The sequence below is a fragment of the Anabrus simplex genome, chromosome 10 (assembly GCF_040414725.1).
Source record: "Anabrus simplex isolate iqAnaSimp1 chromosome 10, ASM4041472v1, whole genome shotgun sequence".
Lineage (NCBI taxonomy): Eukaryota > Metazoa > Arthropoda > Insecta > Orthoptera > Tettigoniidae > Anabrus > Anabrus simplex.
Window position 1 is genome coordinate 1,329,228 of NC_090274.1, and position 25,525 is coordinate 1,354,752.

Sequence of the window (25,525 nt, forward strand, 5' to 3'; positions counted from 1 at the left end):
TCTTCCCATTGACCATATCCAACTGTTCTTGAACCTTCCTGTCGTCTTCTCCCCAAATCACAATATCATCTGCAAATAACATGTTCATTTCTCTTCCTCCATATGCTGCTTTTGCTGTTCTCATGATGTCATCCATTACTATTGTACACAGGATTGGTCATAGAACACTTCCCTGCCTCAGCCCACTAGTGATTTTGAAACAACTTGTCCTGCCAACTTGTGTTTGCACGCAACTACAACATTCCTTGTACATTGTCATGATCATTTTTATTAATTCCTGTCCAATTCCTTCTTGCACCAAACTGTCCCAAACTGTAGTCCTGGGGACACTGTCATATGCCTTTTCAATGTCAATGAATGTTAACACCATATCATTCCCATACTCCCATCGCTTTTCCCTTAGTTGTCTTATAATGAAAATGGGCTCTACTGTTGACCTTCCACTTACCAAACTGATTTTCCAAGTATGGCTGCATCTTTTTCTATCATCTCCACTAAAACTTCATCTATTCCAGCAGTTTTCCATTCTTCATCTTTCTTACTGCCATTTCAATTTCATTCATTGTAATTTCTTTATCCATTTCTTCATCAACTAATTGCCTTTTCTGGTGGTCCGTTGAATGACTCATTATTTCTCATGTTCAGCAACTTCTGAAAATACTCATCTATTTCTTATTTCTTTTGGCTTTGTTAATATTATGCTGCCTTCATCCTTCACAAATCTGGTTTTACTTGATCTCTCTTTTTGTTTCTTAAAATGCCATACAGTAATTTCTTGCTGCCCTGCATATCATCTCTCAATTTGTGTGCGAATAAGGCCCAGCTTTTCCTCTTTCCTTCCTCCACTTCTTTCGTGGCCAAATTCTTTGCCTCCACATTTTTCTTTTACTTTCTTCAGTCTTATATGTTTTCCATGCTTTACATGCCATTTTCTTTTCCTTCACTTTAATCTTTACCGTATCATTCCACCAGTGTGTCTCTCTGTCTCTCACATTTTCTGATGTTCTGCCACATACCTTTTCTGCACATCCAACCAGTGCTTCCTTAAAAATCTTTTCCATTCATCTTCAACATTCCCCATCTCTGTCCTGGGCACCAAGGATATTATTTCCTTGTGAAATTCTTATTGAATGCTTTTCTCCTTCAACTTCTATACTTTCTTTTCTCTCTTCTTAATGGCATTTTTTCAATCTTTCCCACCTTCAGTTTTCCTATCACAACTCTATGATCTCCACCAAATGCTTCTTCAGGCATGATTGTAACATTTAAAAGGTTCTTCTGGTGTTCATTCTCTATGATTATGTAATCAGTCATGGTCTTTGTTCTTCTGTCTCCCCAGCCATACCTTGTAATCTTCTGACTGTTCTCCCTAAACCATGTGTTTCCAACTATAATTTGGTTCCTCATGCAAAAATCCACCAACAACTCACCTTCCGGATTTACATTCCCATATCGAAAGGGCCCTACAGCATCTTCCTTTCCTTCACTTTCCATTCCAACTTGTGCATTTAGATCTTCCATCAATAGTATTTCATTATTTTCTATCTGCCTCTCCACTTACTCTAAAAAGTATGATAGCCACTCCATTTTTTGCTTCAGGTCCTCCGCTCTAATACAGCCTGTATCCTTCTTTCAGAGGAATCTCTCCCGTACCCCTCTTCTTGGTCTCACACAGTCCAAGTATGGCTGTATCTTTTTCTTTCATGAAGTCAACCAGTTCTTCTGTCTTTCCTGTCAGTGTCAGGACATTTACTGTCGCAATCTTGATGTTTGGTGCTGGTTGCCCACTTCTCACAGTTTCCCCAGCTGTTAGCAGGGGACGCCCTAACCTTTTCTGAGGCAACATATCCGCTTTATCCATATAGGCTATTGTTACGATGGGTTCGCTACACCCAAAGGCATTTTATACCTACTGCCAGGTTCAAAATTAGGCCGCCCCTAACATGGAGATAAACGCCATTCATAGCTGCTCCTCTGGAGTACAGACGCTACGGGTTTGCCCCTTCTGCCATCTCCACGATACCGAAGTTCATCATCTCCGCCGCAGACGCCGTTGGGGAAACTTCTTTCAGTTCAGCAACTTTGATCAGCCAAACTATTCGGAAAATTTCCTAATCTCTAATCTAATCAAATAAAGCACATTAGATACAAATCCGCCCAACTTGATGGCGAAATCCCTTTTTTCCCTAATTTTCCATTGTAATTTGGTCATCGGTATACTGTTCATAGTCCGTTTCTGGAAATCTTGTGTCGCATAAGTTGGCCCCACATCGACTTTTAAAGGTTATTTTGAACTCAAGAATATGGTTTCGAATGTAAGTATCTATTCTCAAAATTTCTCGAATGCATTATATTCAATTCCTCTCGCCACTAATCACAATCAAATTGGAAAAAGAAAAAATATCATCGAAACTTCAGAAATTACGGTTATTCATGACCTTGAGCTCAGCTGGACAGCGCGCTCGCTGCACAAGTCAGTACGACTGGAAGATGATACAAAATTTTTTAATGCAACGTGCACAAAAAACGACTGCCATCTTTATGGCATTTTAACAAAAACTTAAAATTCCCAGTCTTATATTACGACCAAAACAGTAACGGGCAATCCCAAGACCTCCCATGGCTTTGTGTATGTAAGGTGCATCTGTTCTGGTCTCTGTAACATAATCGCATACGATAATACTGTATTTACGCAAATAATCCCTGCTGCCGAACAATTCAGCATCCTTATTTTAGGAAGGCTCATTTTGAAAAAAAAAATGAACTGAACTACAATTCCTTACATTGAAAGAGCAACATAGGCATAAACAAACTTTCATATCACTCCGCGAGGCCCATGTGGTCTTTACGCAAATATGAATGTGTAGATTTACGGATATAGAGTCTTTGTCTGAACATATTTGAGAATACATTATCACTGCTATAAAATATATTTGCCATGAAAATTATGAAGTAGGCTTAGGTATTTCATTAATCTGAACTTGCAGTAGTCTCGATTCCCTGTAGATCGAAAGATTCGCTTTCTCTTGCATCACATGTATCCTCTCCTGAATTACTGACAAATTCGTTATACACCATGTCTAAAACACTTTTCACACGCTGTCTATTCTTTATGCAGATATTAACACGACCGGTGGTGGATCATTCTTTTTCGTGCAATGTAAACAGTTGAAACAGACACATGGCGACCTCGAAAGTTAGCTTTGCGATATGGTAAAACCTCCAACTTGTATACACGGACAGGATAACAAGAGTCTGGAAGAACACACGTGTCTCTGACAGAACTATATTGATTGGATAACTCGCTGACAAACATAACCTCGCTCAAGAAAAGAGAAAAAATAAATAAATTCAAAGACGAGAAGTCTATGCTGGCCCCCCTGTGCAAGTACTTTATTCATTGAATTACTGTACTGTATGCATTTTTAGATGCCTTGTATTTGCACGAAAAGTACCCGATGCCCTTAAACCATTGTGGCTTATCGAACTTTCCTATGACGATGGGGGAGACCATCATCCGTCAAAATCATTAAAGTTAAGGCAAGACATGAATTATAATATATGTAACTTTTTTAGATTACAATAATTAGTACTGAATAGGTGGAAACCTTTTAGCTTTTTGTTTTACATTATTTTGTTCTTCAATATGGAATCATATGAAATATATTACCTATGAGTCGCTGAAGGACGTTTATCTCTTTTCGTTGCTGAATATTGTTCATTTCTATTAATAAAATTATAAATATGGCATAACTGAATACACTTCTCACCTGTGCAAGCGTAAGCATTATCTGCGTCTCTGCTATCTTACGACCGATGCAGGATCTTGCGCCCATGGCGAAAGGCATGGATGCGTAAGGACTTTTCACTGCCGTGTACACCCCACTGTCGTTGCGTAGCCATCTCTGTGGCCAGAAGAGTGTTGGCTCAGGGAAATAGTCTGCATCCCTCCCACTTGTATACAAGGACAGGATAACAAGAGTCTGGAACAACACACGTGACTCTGACAGAACTATATTCATTAGTGGTATGAAACTGATGATGATGTAATTTGGACTAACAAGGGAACTTTGGCGAATGATCAAGTAACAAGTTCAGTGGTAATAACTGTTATCCCATAAAATCAAAGGTAGTGTTTGTTATAATTAACTCCTGAAAAATAACTCTGTTGCCGATAGCAATTAGCTGCTGATGACATACGTGCTGCAGAAATGCACTAATAGTTTTCTTCTAAAGATACATAAAACACTTCATACAAAAATGAGATTCTAACGATAAGAACAGTGTTGTGTTGAATCGACTAATCCAATACAACAGAAGCTTAGTTTTAAGACCTTCACTGAAGATTCTTGATGAGTTACTGAAGGTAAAAGGTTTCCACCTATTCAATCTATATATTTTTTAAAAAATTACGAAAACTAAAGTCAGTCAGTCCAGCCACTCTATTCGGTCGATTTCCTTCTTCTTTTTTTTTTTTTTTTTTTTTACTTGAAAGTATTCATGCACAGATTTGTCATCAGGTACTATAAATTACTTACCTTCCTCAAATTATTTGATTTTTTCAATTTTTTGTCTCGTTGAAGCAATCATATCTTTGGTTCTAATTGAGGTACGGAGTTCGTTTTGGCCTAAGAACACTCGGTGATCACGCTCTTTCATTTCAGCTCTTAACTATTCAAATTGGTTGATTCTGAGGAAAGTTACGAGTGCACATTCAATTTGACATCTCATTTCGTCAACATTTTTTCTCATTGAAGCAATAATCATATCTTTCATTCTAATTGAGGTATGCAGTTCGTTTTGGTCTAAAAACACTCAGTGGATCAAACGCTTTCTTTTGAGGTAATAACGATTTAAATTTGTAGATTCTGAGAAAAGTTACGAGTACATTTGTCTCCATGACGAAGATCTTTGAAGGACTTTTTAACAGTTAGGCGCATAGTGTTGTTATTAAATGTTTAACATTTAATAATTGAACTTCAGTACGGTCAATATGAAAATAATCACTTGTAATAGAGTAACATAGTGTTGTTCCAAGGAACGCTTTGTGTGATGTATTTTCAAGTTTTTTTGACATAATAATACATTCTATTACCACAGCAGATCGTGTGCTTTATTTCGTTAACATCCGTGAGGATAGTAACGAACAACACCATACTTGGTACATTGCGGGTGGAGCTAGCGGGAAACTGCTAGTAAAGTTACATATATTCGATAAATTAGTTTTGGTCTTGCTAGAGACAGTCATCCATCAAAATCATTAAGACATGAATTATATGTAACAATTAGTATTGAATAAGTGGAAACCTTTTAGTTTTTTGTTTTGTTTTACATTATTTTGCTCTTCAATATGGAATGATATGAAATCTATTACCTACAAGTCGCTGAAGGACGTTTATCTCTGTTCGTTGCTGAATATTGTTCATTTGTAATAACAGAGCCTGTAAGTGACATGTGTAAGAATATTCTCTGATTCCCAAGCAACCAGTAGCAATGAAATTGATAGGGAGGTGCTTAATCCTGAGTTAAATAGAAAATTTAATAAAATCATTATAGTAAATTTAAAATATTACAAATTGTTAGGTACAGCCTTCAAGAACAAAGCAAAATATAATTTTTTTTAAATTAAAAATTATTTTAACTACTTCTGTTTACTTTTGGCGATAAGTTTAGTGACACTGTCGTTCTAGGAGTTGGCAACACTAAATACGAACACATTTTATTTATTTATTGTATGACTTTTAATGCCGGGAGTGATCCGGAGGCTGACTGATCCTCTAAAGAGGGGTGCTGTGATGATTAAATGAAAAGAGAATTTAGTACATTTTTTTGTAATGAATATTATTGAATCATACCCCAGTATCCACAGGATATCCAGCAATGTGAGCATCTTGGGGTAGGAACCTGGTGAGAAAGGGAGCCACGGGGTAGAGCCGTAGAGCTTCTCTCAGGACTCCTCTCAGCAGTGGTAGCTGTATTGTTTCTTCTGGACTGTTAGTTTCCTTCACTTCTTTCAGGAGCTCCTCCTGCGCCTTGGGGTTACGAGCCAACAGGTACATAGCCCACTCCGTCGAGTAGGCTGTCTGTCGCAAGAGAATGCACCAATTAGCTTCTTTTAACAAGAACAGTTATTGTCGCTATAATCATTGCACTGCTTGCATTCAGTTATATGGCATAAAAAATAATCAGAGAAATAAAATAAGAGAAGAGGGTACCAGAGTACTGGATGGAAAGTATCATTATCCACCTGTATAAAAAAAGGAAACAGGAAGCAATGTGGAAATTATAGGGGCATCACTACTTCCACATTCACTTAAACTTCTGGAGAAGATAAATAATTTAAAGAAGAATCAGGAATATAGTAGAACTATTACTGGAGGAGGAGCAACACTGGTTCAGGAAGAGCTGAAGGTCTTCTTCTTGAGGCGCCTTCTCCTAGCGGAGGTTGGCGGTCCACATAGCCAGCTCTGGACGTGATGTTGCAGCATGGAAAGCATCTTCTGAAGTGCAGTTGTGCCATCTTCGGATGTCCTTCAGCCATGAATTCTTCCTCCTGCCAACAGACCTTTCCCCCTGTATTTTACCTTCAATGATGAGTTGTAATAGCTGGTACTTCTCGCCTCTCATAATGTGCCCTAGATATTGGGTTTTTCTTTTTTTAACAGTAAGTAATAGTTCTTTTTGTTTCTTCATGCGATGAAGGACTTCGTCATTTGAAATTTTCAGCACCCACGGTATTCGGAGTAGGCGGCGATATAGATACATTTCAAAAGCATCGATTCTTTTTTCTAGATTTTGGTCAAGGGTCCAGCTTTCACATCCAAAGAGAAAAATGGAGAATACATAGCACCGAATCATTCGCATTCTTAATTGCACACTTAGGTCCGATTTTGTAAATAGCTGTTTCATGCTAAAAAATTGCCTCCTGGCCTGTTCTATTCTAGATTTTATCTCCCTCTTGGAATCACATTCCTCATCTAGCACAGTACCCAAGTATTTGAAGGAGGATACTTGTTCAGTCTTACTGCCGTTTATTGACAGGGTTGCTGGAATTTTTCTTTTAGAGAAGACTACAACTTTGGTCTTGGAAGCGTTGACAAACAGGCGAAACTCTTCACTGCGCTGGACTAATTTGTCTATCATGCGTTGGAGCACACGTAATTCATTTGCTATGACAACAGTATCATCTGCGTACCTGATATTGTTAATTGCCTGTCCATTTATAACTATCCCGCTGTTTTCCTCCAATAATACCTCCTTAAATATTGCCTCAGAATAAATGTTGAATAAGAGAGGTGACAGCACACAACCCTGACGAACACCTTTTCTGATTGTAGCTGAAGGACTACAGACCTGATATTTGCCATCAGAATGCTATAGGAGAAGCACTGGGAATACGATAAGAAGTTACCGATAGTTTTTATGGACATTGAGAAGGCCTACAACAGTGTGCCTAGGGAGATAACCTGGGAATGCCTAGAAGGTATAGGTGTGCCAAACTTTCTGATCAATAAAGTAAAGATGCTCTAACAAAAATGCTTTAGCTGTGTCCAAGTAGGGGATGGAATATCAAATTGGTTTGAAACCAAAAGAGGGGTCCAGTAAGGAAGTGCCTTGTCACCACTCCTGTTCATTTTCATGTATCATATCATAAAATCTATCAAAGAACATTGCAAAGAGCCTAACACTCATATATTTGCAGATTATGTTCTGATCTGAGGAGAAAATGAAGCAGAAGTACACCAGAAACTAAATCTTTGGAATGGCAACTTTAAAGAATTTGGACTAAACATCAGTAAAACAAAAACTATTGAAATGACAATCAACAGGAAAGGCACTGTTTCAAACATTTTCTTGGAGGGAAGTCTGTTACAATAAGTTTCTAAATTCAAATAACTTGGAAATAACACAGTATACCAAGAAATATAGAACTTCAAAAGCTTCTCAATTTTTTTTCAAGTGAGAAATCTAGTCTGGGATGATAAAATACCCCAGAAAACAAAATTGACATGTTTCATACCAACTCACCTATGGACATGAAACATGTGCCCTACATAACAATCCATCAGAACAATGAACCAAAAGACCAGGAAGGATGAAGCAAACAGGAAGGTGGCTGGCCGGTTACCGAGCTTTTAGACGCAGGCTACAATGGTTTGGACAGAACAGAGAAGTGGAAGGGGAGAGGCGAAGGTATCGATGGATAGACACAGTGAAATCAGAGGTCAGCAAGAGGAATATGAAGTGGGAAGACATAGAGGAACAGAAACTATATTCTGACAGGAGGAACACCACACCTGGAAACTGGAGCTGGAAATGGTGATGATGAAAAAATAACAACAATCGGTCAATAGTAGAAAGTCCTATGTAGAAGAAGGATGGGGTTTTATTTTTCTCTTAACTGGTTCATTGTATCAAATCTGCCCAGATATTCATTAAATGGAAGCCAAGAAAAGCTATTTCCATGTAAATTGGCTCCATGGGTGGTCGATAATAGCCTGGTAGCATACAGTACCACAGTCTGCTACGAGAGCAAATTTTCCGAGGTTTGGTAATAACTTGCATAATTATTGGATGTGACCCTGTGTGGTCTTTTATCTGGATGAAAAATAACCTGAAAAAGTATTTAGAGAACAATATAGGTACATAAAATTTAAGAAAGGAACATACAGTATATGAAGACTAATACAGTGGAACTTTGGATTGCGAGCATAATTCGTTCCGGCAACATGCTTGTAATTCAAAGCGCTCGTATATCAAAGCAAGTTTCCTACAAGATACAAATGAAACGCGGATGATTCGTCCACAACACAAAAATATTTATTCGCATTCCATTTCTGAAACAAAATACTGTATAACTTAAAACAAATTAAACTGCATTTTACCTTACAATAGAAACATTGTTGGTGTGAGGGGGACGAGATATTGCATGAGAGGAGTTACTGTGTAGCACGAATTTCACTAACGGAATCAATGCTGTCTGTTGGTTCACTGGAATTGTTTCCTTTTCGTGCAACTTTAACGAGGAACCTGTCCAATGAGTGTTGGTTTTGCCTCTTTGAGGATTTCATGAAAATGTGACATCGCATTGTCATTGAAGTTATTCATCACTCGTACTGCTACAGCCTTATTCGGGTGGTGTTTTTCTACAAAATTTTGCACCGTTTCCCACATTTTATACTTCTCCCGAATATCAGTTGAAGTGAGAGATTCCATTGACTTTTCTTCCTCCTCTTCCCCGCGCGAGATCTCCTCCATAACCTCCTCCTGTTGTTCGTGATGCATGTCCATCAGTTCGTTGGTGGACAGTTCCTGGCTGTGTTCTTCCACCAGCTCTCGAATGTCCACGTCATTCACCTCCAACCCCCATAGTCTTCCCTAAGGACACAATTTCATCGACAATTGGCGGCTCATTTTCACCAACAATCCCCTCAAAGTCACGTCCAAGAACACAGTCAGGCCACAGCTTTCCACAAGCGGAAGTGAGAGTTCTCCTGGTGACTCCATCCCAAGCTTTATTGATGATCTTCAGGTAGCTCACGATGGGGAAATGATTTCTCCTCGTCCTCAAGGCCTCAATGTCTGGAAGATGAGCAGGGGCATTGTCCATAACCAGCAAGACTTTGAGCGGCAGATTCTTTTCTGAAAGATACTTCTTCACTACAGGGCCAAAGACCTCGTTCATCCATTCAACAAAGGCACAGGAGAAGGGAAAACCTAGGCACACGTGACACTCGTATTGCGGAACCTCACTTGCTTATCAAGTTACAATTTATTGAAAATGTTTGCTCGTCTTGCAAAACACTCCTAGACCAAGTTACTCGCATTCCGAGGTTTCACTGTATTGTAGTTAATGATAGGAAATCTAATAAAGGTGTCATTATCAATCCAAGAGTCAGATGTGAGCGAGATGAAAAGCAGTCCAAAGAGGTTGGTACAGAAAAGAAAAAGCACTATGAGCCTTGCTTTCGTGACTTGGAACACAAGTATAAAATTAATAATTAATAACGGGGAAGTTATTGGTGTGTTGTTTTGTGTGCTCTATTATCAGTTTTGCTGAACTATCTCATGTGTTCAGCAACTTTTTTAACAGTATCAAATATTGTGCTCAGAACATTCCAACATAATCTTTCAACATTTTAATGGAACATTTGACCATACCTTCTTGATTAAGTTTTTATTTTTATTTTTACAATTTTGCTTTACGTAGCACCGACACAGATAGGTCTTATGGCGACAGTGGGATAGGAAAAAGCCTAAGAGTGGGAAGGAAGCAGCTGTGGCCTTAATTAAGATACAGCCCCAGCATTTGCCTGGTGTGAAAATGGGAAACCACGGAAAACCATCTTCAGGGCTGCCGACAGTGGGATTCAAACCCACTATTAACCGGATGCAAGGTCACGCTGCGCGCCTCTAACCGCACGGCCAACTCGCCAGTGAAACAAACACTTGTTTTGCTGTAGCAATTTTTCTTTTGACTTCTGTCAGGCACTGATTATCATTGGTAATAACACTACCCAGATAACAAAATTCTTTAACTTGATCTATTTTTGCACAGCCTAATTTAATGTTTGTTTTCAATTCAGTCTTCTTTTGAACGACCATCATTTTTGTTATTGTGTTTATTTTTAGTCTGAACTTCTCTAACGTGTTGTTTAGTATACCGAGCATCCTAGTCATTTTGTGCTCTGAATCAGCTATCAATGCAATATCATCTGCAAAGCGAGTACTGTGAATTTGTTTACCATTAAAATTTATCCCTTTTGGTTTTTTCTTTTATTCTAATAGTGAAATCTATGAAGATAGATGGGTAGTAAAATAACTAAAGATGGTAGAAGTAAGAAGTACAGGAACAACTTGATGCACTGAACAAGAAAATTGGAAAGTATGGTATGAAAATCACCATGGTGATATCAAGAGGAGAAAGACATTGTGAAAATTGGTGGTCAATGCCTTGAATTGTAGACAGTTTCAAATAGCTAAGTGGTGAGTTAATGCTAAATACAAGGCTGGACATGGAGATAAGAAACCTTGTCTGCAGTAAGGAAGTGTATGCACCCACATTGACAAGTAGGGAAGAGAGCAGAATTCAAGCCAACAAGTGTGATAATAAAGACAGAGTGAGAAACAATGTTAGAAAGGAGGTCGGAATGGTAAACCTAAGTGAGAGAATTGATAGGAGTAAACTAAGATGGTTTGGACATGTCAACACGATGGAGAAGGAAAGAATTCCAAAATAGATGATGGAGATGAAGTTTGAGGGAAAGAGAGTGAGAGGGAGACCTAGAACAAGATTGATTGATTTGATAAAGGAGAGTGGAAGCAGAAGAAACCTGGACAAAATGATGGAGAAGTGCCCGACAGGAGCTGATAAAGGGAAAGAAGAATGACTGACAGCAAGAAAGACTGTTTCAAAATCAATATCATCAATGATCTGGTTAGGAACTATCAGAGTTCAGTAGTGCACTATGTGGAGCGGCCAGGTGAGGGAGTCTAGTCAAGGAACAGTCGCCCTGTGCTGGCTGTCTGGACTTGCGAGATGAAGTGAAAATAACTTGGGTTGTCAATCAGGATTACCAGAGATAAGGCACAGTAACTGTGCAATCATGTGACGTCAGAGGCCACTGCTACGACTAAACATCAGTTTAGATTTTGGTGAGGTGGGACACATCAGCGCTCACAGCCGGCTCCGTGCAATAGCTTCTCCGCGTGTTCCGTTCCCCCTGTCCTCCACCACACACGGATGTCTATAGTTGTCTTATGCTGGAAGGTGAGTTTATTGTCGGATGTAATTTGGAAATATTTTTCTAACAAAGATTATTTCATTAACGAATGAATAAACAATCATGGTTGTAACAACATACTACTTGTTTGTTTGTCCAACCCTTGTCCCGTTTCTCTACGGGGTCGGGTATGAAACGCGACGATTCTCTTGTGGCGGGTTTTTACGACCGGATGCCCTTCCTGACATCAACCTCATCAGGAGTTAATGAGATGAAATGAATCACGTGATATATGATAGTAGGAAGGGAGAGGGTGAAACCTGGTGCCGGCACATAGCCTACTCCTGTCGAATAGCACCAAGGGGTCTGCTCAAAGCTTAACGTCCCCATCCGACGGACGAATCACCATCAACAGCGTCATATGCCCTCACTCCAAACGAGCAGTGCGGAGAGCTTTGGAATTCAATCCAGGCTTTTTGCACACAATCTAGTGATTAGAAACTGTGTACCACCACCTCCTCCATCCTGGCAGCCAACATTCTGATGGCGAATTTTTTCGACCAACGGGACTCAAACTGGGTAACCTCATTATCAGACTGTTTAGACTTCAGCGCCTTAACGATCATGACCACCGGGCGGGCTACTTCTTAATAAATGCAAATTAATACTAAATAAAATGTCAGACATAACCATTACATTCAGACTGGCCAAGAGCTGACCTTATTCTAACACAGTCTTGCATTAGTTTATTGTTCATAGCGTGATAGAAAAAAATCTAGCACAAAATATGAATAGCCACACATGAGAGGGAAAAATGTGTGCAAGTTGAAACTTCAAACGTAATAAGTGTTTTGAAGCTTACAGATAAACTTAGAAACAGTAAGTTTGCTCCCATACTTTCAACATTAATACCCTCTCACTTAATTTTACTGAGAAAGCACTTAGACACTCTCATTGCTTCTGAAATTATCGCTAGAGATTATTGTAGTGGGTTCTTTTTCCATGAAATTCGCCAGTTTATAAATTATCTCCCTTACTTGTACACGCAGCTTCTTTATTTTTGCTTTTGACTTCATGGGTGGCATTGTCTTAAATATAACTAATATCCCAGTCACTAAATCTATTCACTGAACCTACACTTAATGATCATGCTTTTCACACTATCATTTATTGTACCATAATTAGAGAAGAACTTCATAATTTGTCCAGGTTTCCTATAAATAGGTGTATTTAAAACATTGTTATGTAAATACTCCCTGATTTTCTTTTGGTTAGAAATGAACCATTTATTACCGGTGAAGCAGCATGTACAAATTTTACTTCATCGTCTCCCTGGGAAACAAGTCACTACAGCAAAGCTACAATTACCAGGCACGGTGAAGTCAACAAGCGCTGGCTCATTCTGGGATCAAGTTCTGCTGTGAGATGAGAACTATGACCGAGTGATCACTCAGAGATGTACTGAAGTAGCAGGGGTGCTTGGCTAATTCCGCCCTTGCGCAAAATATCTCTGTCTCTTAATTCCGACTAGTATGAGGACAGAGACAGCAATTGTGTGTATACTTACTGGGGGTTATCCTAGAATTAAAACAGACAGTTTATTCATAACAGTAATAATATACTCGCCATATATTTACACAATTGTGTTCAACACCTGTAGTATGAGCATGCACAAGGACTCACAGTGTCTCCGGCGGCCAGGATCAGGTCTGCCACGATGCGGATGACATCTGGGAGTTCAATACCTTCCTGCAGCATGCGACCCAAAAGTCCTTCACCATGCTCGCACAGTGGCACCACTTGCCTCACTAACCTGTTGGCTGTAAGAACGAGACTGCAATGAAATCTCTCATAAAAACTTGTCAAAGAATTGTGCTCATTTTATTACGAAATGAGAAAAATGCGGGGCTATTTTTTACTGTAAGCATTAAAACCACAAGATATAACAATAAATATAATGATAGTACGTCCACATTTACACTGGATTATTGTGAGTGAATGTAGCCCTGCCATTCACACTTTGTAGATTCATAGTAGAGGACAAGCAAAGAAGGTGGGCTAGTAAAAAGCAAAATAAAAAGGACTGTGAAAGGAAGGGGTTATCTAAGAGGAAAGACACATGAATGATTACTTTCCTCAGTAAAATTGTATTTAGGAGATAGATAGATAAAGCATTAACTGTCCGCAGTGAAGTTAGTACTCTTGGCCCTCTCTTAAACTTAACCACATTCATAGGTAATAAATTTCATATTAATCCGTATTGATGAGCAATATAGTGTAAAACAAAAGCTAAAGGTTTCCACCTATTCAATACTATTTATTGTAACCTTAAAAAAAGTTTCATATATTTGATGAAACTAGTTTCGACGAGACTCGTAGGTTGAAAATACGTTGATAATGTTCTCATTGAAATTTGGTATATTTCTCATCAAAGTAATTTCCACTGACAGCATTGCCAGAGCTGTCAGTCTTTCTTCACCCAGACTGCTGCAGAGGTACATTTTTATCCTCTTCATGGCTGAGAAACACCTTTCTGGTTAACTTGTATATAATGAATGTGAATGACATTGGGTAAGGGGGTGAGAGGAATTGGTTGTGGCTTATGAATAGAACTGTCCTGGGCATTTGCATGGAAAAGTACAGTAAAGCAACAATGCCATTAACACGTTACGTTGTACACTTGATTTACTGGTTTCTATTGTGTACTTCCATTGTCAGTTGAACACAACACTGACACAGAGATTACTATCTCAACTCATGCTCACATCAGTACCTAAGAAACTGCTCGTTGAGTGATGAAATTGTGCCCATTTTTCGTGTCCGCAGAGTGCACAAACTTATTACATTACCTTCTTGCTGTGACTTCGGAAACCATTCATCGCTTCTCACCCTTCTCACAGCGAGAAATATTTCAAATGCTTGACGGGAAGATTTTCTTTAGTTGCCGAACAAACTATAATGAGCCACAGTGTTGCCAACTCACAAACACAAAAAGTAGCTAAATTGTCTTAAAAATATAGCTAAGAGTTGATAAAATTCCAGACTGAAATAGCCTAAAAAAGGCTAGATGAATTCACCCAATTATTGAAAAATATGGCCTCCTCATCCTCCTGCTCTTCATCTCCAACAGCACTACAAGAGAGTAGAGTATACTGCTGTGGTGTGTATTATGGCAGCAGCTATTGGTTCTTCTGGGGCCAAAACATGCGAGCAGAATGGCATCTGATGTTTGTGTCATCATTCTCTTTCTTCATTTTACATTATTAATGTAACCAGAGACACGTTCTGCATCAGCATTTGAATGTCGTAGCCTTAATAAAGGAAATGCCAAGAATACAAGTTTCTTTTAGATATTTTCTTCATTATCATCTACCTCAACCCAAGAGTCTATTGTATCGCAATTTGGTATAAGTAATGTTTTTCCACTGGGTTACCAGTAAGTATACTTCATCAGACACAACAGCAAGGTCACATGCAATATCATCAGTTGAAAGTTTCAGTACTTTCAGGGTTTCCACTACAACAACAAAATCCTTGTCATTTGCGTAGTATTTATATCGTGTCGAAGGCGTGACAGCAGTTCATTGGTGAATTTTTACAGTAAAATTTGTTCATCTTTGGCATATGTTAAACTATGTGAGTTACGATACTGTGCCTGGTCACTTGTGAGTACAACACAATGTTCTGACACAAACATTCCTATTTTACCTCTTGCCTCACGTACGCCTAATGAGCTTGTAATGTGGAAGTTTGTTGTCTGCTTTCAAAGAGTATCGCGTTGTGCATGCGATCTTTGATTTTATTTCACACTTTCAGGATAAAAAATATCTATGAGTTGTTAAAATGGAAGAAAGCCAAAATTTCTTACGTAACGGAAATTTGTACCTAACACTTTAGCTAAGTCCTAAATGCAAAATTTTGTAGTAACTGCTTTTTCAAAATAGCTGGAACTAGCTATAAAATGTCTGAATTGGGCTCTGCTCAGCGCAAAGGCCATCAGATTACGATCAGCACAACGAATCCCCTCAGCCATTGTTCTTGGCTTTCTAGACTGGGAGATTGAGTAAGAACCTTGACAGCAAATGAGTGCAAAACCTTGGTTGCCATACCTCCATCTAGAGCCTGATCCACAGTCTGCACGAAGTTGGTCCACACAGACAGGTGGAGTTTAGCTGCCAGTCTAGCAGGTATGAGGGACAGCTTGGCGCTCTCTTCAAACACTCTGTGCACCACCAAGGAGAGCTGGTGAACTGCAGGCTCCAACTGGTGACGCTGCACCTCGTACTGGGCACCCAGAAGGACAGCCAGAAGCACTAGACACATGAGAACATCATCAGTGTTGCAGGACATCTTGGTGTAAATTTAGTGGAACCTGTAAACTGTCCCTTTATGAAAGGTAAGATTGTCCAAGTCAACAAAATTCAAACAGCAATTCTGCCTTAAGGATATGTTAGACCTGAGGTGGTCAATCTGCAGCACACGAACACTTCCTAAGACATACACATAGTCCTTGGCATATACGCGTAGTCATTAAGGGAACAACATAACTCTTTCCCCCCCTATTAATACTTAAAGTAGTGATTTATAGTTATTTTTTAACAGCTGAGAGTTCAATTTAGTGTCGCTAACCATACAGTTAAGAGACCCTACTTGCCGACACGATGTCTTACAGTTACCGTTCATCTTGCATGTCTGCATTATGCAGTCATAATTTTTCACAACCTACGAGATTACACGTCTTGCCACTGCCTTGTTGTGAAAATCACTGGTTAGATTTGCGAGTATAAGTACGGTAAAGCATATTTTGTTTTTCTGTAGGATTATAAATCTGTTTGAGTAATATCAGGTAAGTAGAATTGTGGTATGTTCAAATAACATAGTTGATGTGAAATGATGAACGCAACATTTTATTGTCTTATTTCGTCCAATTCTTCCCTTACTGCTTATTGAAGTGAGACAAAAACATTTAGTAAGTTCTGGAACATCACTCCAGAGATTTGTTTTCGTTAAATAAATTGCATCGTTCAAGACGTACCCCTCCTTTCAAGAATACGGTTGTATTAAAATAAAGACAGAAATGCATAACATTAAATTGAATGAGAGTGAGAAAGTGTAGTTCTCTCCTGAGCTTCAAAATAGACTTGATAATGAATATCTTGATTTATTTCATCATAACTTTCATGATTTATTGTGATAAGGGAACCTCCGTTATTGATGCTTACTTTGAGCTTAGTTTGTTGAAGGTAAAGTAAATAGGCAGCGCCGTATCTCGTAGCATTGGTACTAGTCAAGGTAACTAGAATGGTACTAGTGAAGCGGCCGCCGCCATCTTACGTCACTGTAAACATTCATGTTACTATGTTACGTGCAGTTTTGTTTTATATCGTTTTTATGTACATATTACATTAATTCTTCGGAAAACTGAGTGCGCAGAATACCCGTCTTGTGTTTGGGTGTGGTTTTTCCTATTCATGAAGAAAAAATAAGAAAGGAATATGAATTTCAATACACCGGTAAGTCGCGTACTTGTGCTCATGTTAGAGAAGCCTTTCTCGTGAACAGTCGACATTTTCTTCTGAAGGCGCAGACCAAAGTTCTCTGGTAAACGTAAAGAATTTCACCTTATTTTTTTGACACGGCATAAGCCTATATCATGCCTCATGTAGGCCTACACTTGTTGCCTGCTTATTTACTATTAAAGATACCTAATTCACTTCCCTCCAGTGTATATTGTGGGCGTTAGCCCCCTTGTGATGGAGTGCGGCATACTTACAGTAACCACAGAACGTATTCGTACACCAACATTTTAATGTATACCTTGTATATTAAGCACCAAGAAGTAATATAAATACATCCAGTGAGACATATGCATAAATAAAAGACACCTAGCTGTACATTTGCTATGAGCTTTACAGCGCTCAACATAATAAAGAAATAAACTCGTCTTTTAACACAACTAAAAGTATTCGTACACTAACATATAATTCGAACACTTGCCGAAGTCTTTGTTTAAACACAGTCTTAATACATTGTATGCATGCCTTTAGCTTTGATGACCTGTTCCAAACGTCTGGGCATTGAGTTAACTAATCCTTCGGTGTACTCTTCGGATATGTTGGACCATGCATTTGAGAGTATCTCTTTAAGATGTTCTTTACAAGTAGGATGGCATTTTTGCACTTTTTTTCCTAAATGATCCCACAGGCTCTCTATGGGATTGTGATCTGGATTCTGCGGTGGAGTGAGAAGTCTTCTTGGGGTATTCTACAACAGTAATTCACGGGTTTTCATGGCACAATGCTTTTTTTTTGCTAAGGGCTTTACGTCGCGCCGACAGAGATAGGTCTTATGGCGACGATGGGATAGGAAAGGCCTAGGAGTTGGAAGGAAGCGGACGTGGCCTTAATTAAGGTACAGCCCCAGCATTTGCCTGGTGTGAAAATGGGGAACCACGGAAAACCATTTTCAGGGCTGCCGATAGTGGGATTCGAACCTACTATCTCCCGGATGCAAGCTCACAGCCGCGCGCCTCTACGCGCACGGCCAACTCGCCCGGTAGGCACAATGCTTAGAATCATTGTCCTGTTGGAAATTGAAGACTGCTTCCAGATGAAGCTTGTGTGTACTGCTGCTTAAATTATGGCGCAACACATCTATGTACTTCCTGGCATCCATAATATCATCAATACGTGGCAGGTTTCATACTCCATTCGCAGCCATGCAGCCCCAAACCATCACACTCGCTCCTTCGTGTTTTATCGTGGGGATTACATGTTGAGGTTCAAGTTCGGTGTTTGGCTTCCGCCATATCTTGCTGGTCCTACCAGTTCCAAGCTGTGTAAACTTCGCTTCATCAGAAAAAATAATGGTGTTCAAAAGGCCTTTGTCTTTTCACAACACTCTTTCGCGAACTGTAGGGGCTTCTGCATATTTATTTCACTGGCTTCTTTCGTGGACATCTACTACGCAGGTACGCACTGTGCAATACATTCCTTATAGTTTGCACACTCACCGTTTTGTTGGACCTTGAAGCTAGTTCCGTAGCAATGGATGCAGCACTCCGGAGCGATTCTTTTCGTGCCGAATGCATAATAATGCGTCGCTCCCGTACTGTCAGCACTTTTGGACGACCAGATCTGGGTGTGTTTTCGGTTTGTCCGCTGTGCTTGTATTTATTAACTATTGAACTCACCGTAGTATAGCTGATGTCCAGCTGTTTTCCAATTTGATGACTATTTTTACCTTCTTTATACAGCAACACTATATTCTCTCGTCGACTCACTGAAAGTTCTCTCTTCTTTCGCCCCTTACTAAATAACCCTGTGGCAACGACAGCACAGTGATGGCTGAAGAGGTAACAACCCCTCCTGCAGCACAGCGGCGTAAACCTGTGCGACAACTGGTTTAACTAATCGCAAAGACAGTACTTCCGCATTGGCGTACGATCTGCCGTCTATATACAGTATCGTGCCGATCATGTTACATTTTAAACGATCTGTATGTTCAGCGTGCATATCTGATGTCTGTCGTTATGCCGTTTATAAATCTAACTTCAGCTCGTATGCCGTAATGATGTCCCATCACATTCCATAGGTGTACGAATATTTTCTGTGGCCACTGTACATGCATACATACATCATCATTATAGACCGTTATGCCTTTCACCGTTCAGTCTGCAAGCCTCTGTGAATTTACTAAATGTTGCCATAATCCTCTATTTGCAGCTAGTGCTGTGGCCTCATTTAGTTCTGTACCTCTTATCTTTAAATAATTAGAAAGCGAGTCTTACCATAGTCGTCTTGGTCTCCCTCTACTTCTCTTACCCTCCGTAACATAATCCATTATTCTCCTAGGTAACCTATCTTCCATTCGCCTCACATGACCCCAACACTGAAGCCAGTTTATGCGTACAGCTTCATCCATCGAGTTCATTCCTAACTTAGCCTTTATCTCCTCATCCCAAGTAACCTCCTGTCATTGTTCCCACCTGTTTGTACCAGCAATCATTGTTGCTACTTTCATGTCTAACTTATGAATAAGATATCCTGAGTCCACCCAGCTTTCGCTCCCGTAAAGCAAAGTTGATCTGAAAACAGACCGATGTAAAGATATATTTGGTCTGGGAGCTGACTTCCTTCTTACAGAATACTATTGATCGTAACTGCGAGCTCACTGCATTAGCTTTACTGCATCTCGATTCAATCTCATTTACTATATTACCATCCTGGGAGAACACACAACCTAAGTTCTTGAAATTATCGACCTGTTCTAGCTTTGTATCACCAACCTGATCCCCCTGTGGGTGGGGGTGGTAAAATAACACCCACGGTATCCCCTGCCTGTCATAAGAGGTGACTAAAGGGGGCCATGGGGCTCTGAACTTTGGAGCGTGGGTTGGTGACCACGGGACCCTTAGCTGAGTCCTGGCATTGCTTCCACTTACTTGTGTCAGGCTCCTCACTTTCATCTATCCTATTCGACCTCTCTTGGTTAACTCTTGTTCTTTTCCGACCCCGACGGTATTACGTATGGAGGTCTAGGGAGTCTTTCATTTTCACGCCCTTCGTGGCCCTTGTCTTCCTTTGGCCGATATCTTCATTTTTCGAAGTGTCGGACCCCTCCCATTTTTTCTCTTTGATTAGTGTTATATAGAGGATGGTTGCCTAGTTGTACTTCCTCTTAAAACAATAATCACCACCTCTTTCATTTTCACGCCCTTCGTAGCCCTTGTCTTCCTTTGGCCGATACCTTCATTTTTCGAAGTGTCGCACCCCTTCCATATTTTCTCTCTGATGAGTGTTATATAGAGGATGGTTGCCTAGTTGTACTTCCTCTTAAAACAATAATCACCACCACCACCTCACCAATCTGACATTCAGTTCTTTTCAGTATTTTTTTTTTTTGCTAGTTGTTTTACGTCGCACCGACACAGATAGGTCTTACGGCGACGATGGGACAGGAAAGGGCTAGGAGTGGGAATGAAGCGGCCGTGGCCTTAATTAAGGTACAGCCCCAGCATTTGCCTGGTGTGAAAATGAGAAACCACGGAAAACCTCTTTTCAATTTCTTACCTACTGACATCAATTTAGTCTTCGAAAGGTTAATTTTCATACCATACCCATTGCACCTATTTTCAAGTTCCAAGATATTAGACGGCAGGCTTTCGGCACAATCTGCCATTAAGACCAAGTCGTCAGCATAGGCCAGACTGCTTACTATATTTCCACCTAACTGAATCCCTCCATGCCATTCTATACCTTTCAGCAGATGATCCATGTAAACTACAAACGACAAAGGTGAAAGCTAACAGCCTTGTCTAACCCCTGTAAGTACCCTGAACCAAGAACTCATTCGATCACCAACTCTCACTGAAGCCCAAATGTCAACATAAATGCCTGTGATTGATTTTAATAATCTACCCTTGATGGTATGGTGAACATCTTGGCCCTCGGTACCCTGTCCTATTCTGTCTCTAGATCTATGAAACACAAAAACCTATTCCTCTCGTAGCATTTTTCAATTAACCTGGCGCATACCGAAAATCTTATTATGACAGCCCCGTCTGTGGTCTGAAACCACAGTGGTTTTCATCCAACTTCCTGATCGCACCCTCTCTTCCAAGATGCCAGTGAATACTTCACTTGGTATACTAGTCAATGAAATACCTCGATAGTTGCTGCAATCCTTCCCGTTCCCTGTTCTACTGTTCGGAACTTCTCACTAATTATATCCACGTACTTCTGCCTAATTTCCTCGTCCTGGAGATTTTCTACCCTTATTCATTTGCAGACAGGTTTCACTTTCTCTCCCCTAGGCCTAGAGATACTTAGTTCACTACAGATCAAGTAGTGGTCTGCTTCATCGAAAAATCCCCGAAAAACCTGTACATAATATACTTACAATATTGTGTACATTCCTAACAGATTTCCTGAATTCGAAGTCGGTTAAGATATAGTCTGTTATGGATCTGGTACCCCTAGCCTCCCATGTGTAGCGGTGTGGGCATGAAGAATGTATTCGTAACTGATAAACCCATACTAGCGCAGAAGTCCAGCAAACGCCATTCCCATTAGCTTCCATATCTTCCCCACATTCACCAATCACCCTTTCGCATTCTTCAGTTCTATTTCCAACTCTCGCACTGAAATTGCTCATTAGCGCTATTCTATCCTTGCTGTTGACTCTGACCACGATGTCACTCAATGCTTCATAAAACTTGTCAATTTCATCCTCATCTGCACCCTCACATGGTGAATACCCTGAGACAATTCTCGTCCTAATTCCTCCAACTGCCAAATCTACCCACATCTTCGCACATTTACGTGCCTACCAAAATCTGTGTTGCGTGCAATAGTATTCCTGATGAACAGCCCTACCCCAGATTCTGCCCTTCCCTTTTTAACACTCGTCAAGTACACTTTATAATCTCTCTCTTCCTAGTTATCTCTCCTTACCCCGAATACTACTTATTGCTAGGACATCCAGATGCATCCTCTTTGCTGAGTCAGCCAGTTTTACTTTCTTTCTTCCATATGCCCCATTAATATTGATGGCTCCCCATCTAATTCCATGTCCGACTCAATGGCTGAACGGTTAGTGTACTGGCCTTCGGTTCAGAGGGTTCCGGGTTCGATTCCCGGCCGGGTCGGGGATTTTAACCTTAATTGGTTAATTCCAATGGCACGGGGGCTGGGTGTATGTGTTGTCTTCATCATCATTTCATCCTCATCACGACGCGCAGGTCGCCTACGGGTGTCAAATAGAAAGACCTGCACCTGGCGAACCGAACCCGTCCTGCGATATCCCCGCACTAAAAGCCATACGACATTTCATTTTTTCATCTAATTCCATTTCGTTCGCCAAGTTGTTTCCAAGGAGTCCCTCGCCTGTCAAATGGGAGTGGGACTCCATTACTCCCATAGGTCAGAGGCTTGCTTAAAATGTTCTGAGCTCGGTAAATTCATGAAGCAGGATGCTACTCTACTTAAACATAGTTGAAGTGAGGATGTCTCTTCTAACGGGTTATGGACCACCGGTGGATTGTACAGCCCTAGCCGCCTGAGCACAAGAAGGGCCATGACTCAGAATATGTCCGAGATGCCCACTCCCACTCCGTAGCAACTGGTATCCCGACTCTCAGGACCACTTACTAGGCCACTTAGCCGTTGCCCATGGTTCACGAACTAGGACTTGACTACAGTAACCCACACCATGAACCACGCCTAATAATAGTAGTAATAATAATAATAATAATAATGTTACTACAACATTTGGTTACAAGTTAAGTTTTAGTTCTGCTGGTGTTAGTAATTGAATAACAGCGGTCTCGGTCTCTTCTGATCTTAACATATACATGTTATAAGGATGTCAAAATTACTGTTAACATTAGAGTGGAAGGATTGGTAAGGTCGCATCAATTGAAATGGGGTGCTAGCTATATTATCACCAAATATTATTGAATATGAGCCTCCGTGGCTCAGACGGCAGCGCGTCGGCCTCTCACCGCTGGATACCGTGGTTCAAATCCCGGTCACTCCATGTGAGATTTGTGCTGGACAAAGTGGAGGTGGGACAGGTTTTGCTCTGGGTACTCCGGCTCTCTTTGTCATCTTTCATTCCAGCAACGCTCTCCTTTCTCATTTCATAGCATTTAGTAGTCATTCACAAATCACTGGGAGTGGCGACCCCATTGTACTAACAGCCTATATATGGCTCCCACGGGGATACCCGTGGACCAGCAGAGGTGAAAGAAGGTGCCGGGGGGGAATGGGTCTAACTACTAAATCAAAGTTAATTTAAAACTTTAACAAAGGTTATATTTTTTGAATTTCAACAATCAACAACAAAATTTTAACAACTTTTCACTTAGTGAGATAACAATGATATATCAGGTACCATGACCAGATTTAGACCAAGCAAGAAAACCCAAACTTTAGTGACTGATTAGTAACCAGGGCTTCCAGCCCCTCGCTTTACATTACCTGAGCTCTCAGCTCAACTTTATAAAAGATTACAATTTTACACAAAGGGCAGAAATTCCGTAATACCTGGAGCCCTTGCTCCCAAAATTGCAATATCAGGCCTCCCAGAGGCAATTTTACAACACTTGAAAAAGAGCTCACACGCTCTCAGTTCTCAAGCCTATTCCAGGCAACACAATATGAAAATCTAATAATCACTGGCCTTACAAGGCACTATTTACAAATAGCCATCTTATTACACAGGGGTATCTAGTACACAACCTACGGGGCCTTAGTGAAAAAGAAGAGGTTTAATAAACGCCCAGAGTACAACAGAAATGGAGTCAAAGACTGAGCTCCCCCCCCCAAAAAAAATAAAAAAACCTATAGGGCACTTGGCCAACAAAACAGGGGATCCCAAACCATTGAGGTAGCGCGCATGGAGATAACTTCAGTACATTGCAGAAACAAATGCGGTACCTCAAACCAAGACGAAGGGGAACTCGAGAGGGTATATCACACTCTATCCCCGGATTACAGTTAAAGATTTATTAAATTTTACATGAGCCGAACGGAGAATTACATTTTAAGGAAGTTGGTTACAAAGTTAAAGTTTCGAACCTTTCCCTCGGGTTAAACTGCGGAGCTAACAAAAGTGAAGATGTTAAGTGGCCATACCTTGTCGGAGTACTGCTGCCTGATGAAAAGAGGCGCCTCCCGCCTCCTGCTTGGCACACACACACACTTAGATGTTGATCTAATGGCCAAGAGACGTGAAAATCCGTAGTTTATAAACCCTCGAGGAAAGTTCGAGACCTTTCATGAATAATCAAGCCACACCTTCTCAATTTTATTGGACGATTCAAAATTTACACTCAAAGTCGAAGAAGAAATCCAGGATTGGTTGGAAATTAATTACAAAAATTCGGGATTGGCTGGATTCAAAGCTGGCGGAAAGAAAAGATAAATGTTGCCAACCCAAAAATAAATGAACATCAATTAGTAAAAAAACCGTATGAATACAAAAATTCTTCAAAAAAGTTCTTTCACTTCGCACCAGGGTGCATGATCATAGTTTTATAACAGTGACATCTATGAGATAATGTCCAAACTTCTTGATGAACGGAAAACAAAAGTTGAAATTCACACAGTACTGGAAATTTCACAATAACAAAATTACGGTAGTTACATCTTCTGAGAAAAGGTTTAAATAGGTCTAGTTTCAAGTTCAATGTTTCTCCTTTAGAGGAGTTCTTTTAGGCGCAAGATTTAAACGTGCGGCGTAGAGGTGTACCTCCCGGTACAGGTTCAATCATTACATCCCTGACCCGCTCAAAGACTGGAAAACAGGCTGTAGGTTTTCATTTTCATGATTGAATATATCTCAGGATTTGTGGTAAAGATGTAACCCAATTCTCTACAATGTGATACCAGTAAGAAAGCTGTTGTACAAAAACAAAATCCCTAGCCGGGCTTAGTGGCCTTCTGACCCTATCCTGACTCAGTCCCGTGGTATTCAAATATGCCAGCCTCGTGTCGATACATTTACTGACACGTAAAACTCCTGTGGGACAAAATTCAGGCACCTCAACGTCTGCGAAAATCGTGAAAGTAGTTAGTGAGACATAAAATATAGAATATTAAACACTATTATTAGAAAATTCTTATCCATTCATTTCTTTCCGGAATAGAGGTAATCTGTAGGTTCCTACGACAGATGTTCATGTGTGCACACTTACTGAGATGTTAAGAATACATGTAATGGTTTAAGCTCAGTCATGAAAGGGAGCACACCAAATGTAGTCACAGTTCGCTTGTATGTAACTTTCTTTTTTCAAGTTT

General features: G+C 40.2%; 1 protein-coding gene across 1 annotated transcript in view; it reads right to left on the minus strand.

Annotated features, from left to right (window-relative positions):
• The window catches only part of sad (Cytochrome P450 family protein sad), a 70,688-nt gene that overhangs the window by 10,828 nt on the left and 34,335 nt on the right, over positions 1–25,525 (minus strand). The window contains exons 3-6 of the mRNA XM_067155105.2: positions 15,833–16,036; positions 13,407–13,543; positions 5,856–6,083; positions 3,771–3,983 (exon numbers count right to left, since the gene is read on the minus strand). Coding sequence (XP_067011206.2) covers positions 3,771–3,983; positions 5,856–6,083; positions 13,407–13,543; positions 15,833–16,036 — 782 coding nt within the window. The remainder of the gene's footprint in view (positions 1–3,770; positions 3,984–5,855; positions 6,084–13,406; positions 13,544–15,832; positions 16,037–25,525) is intronic.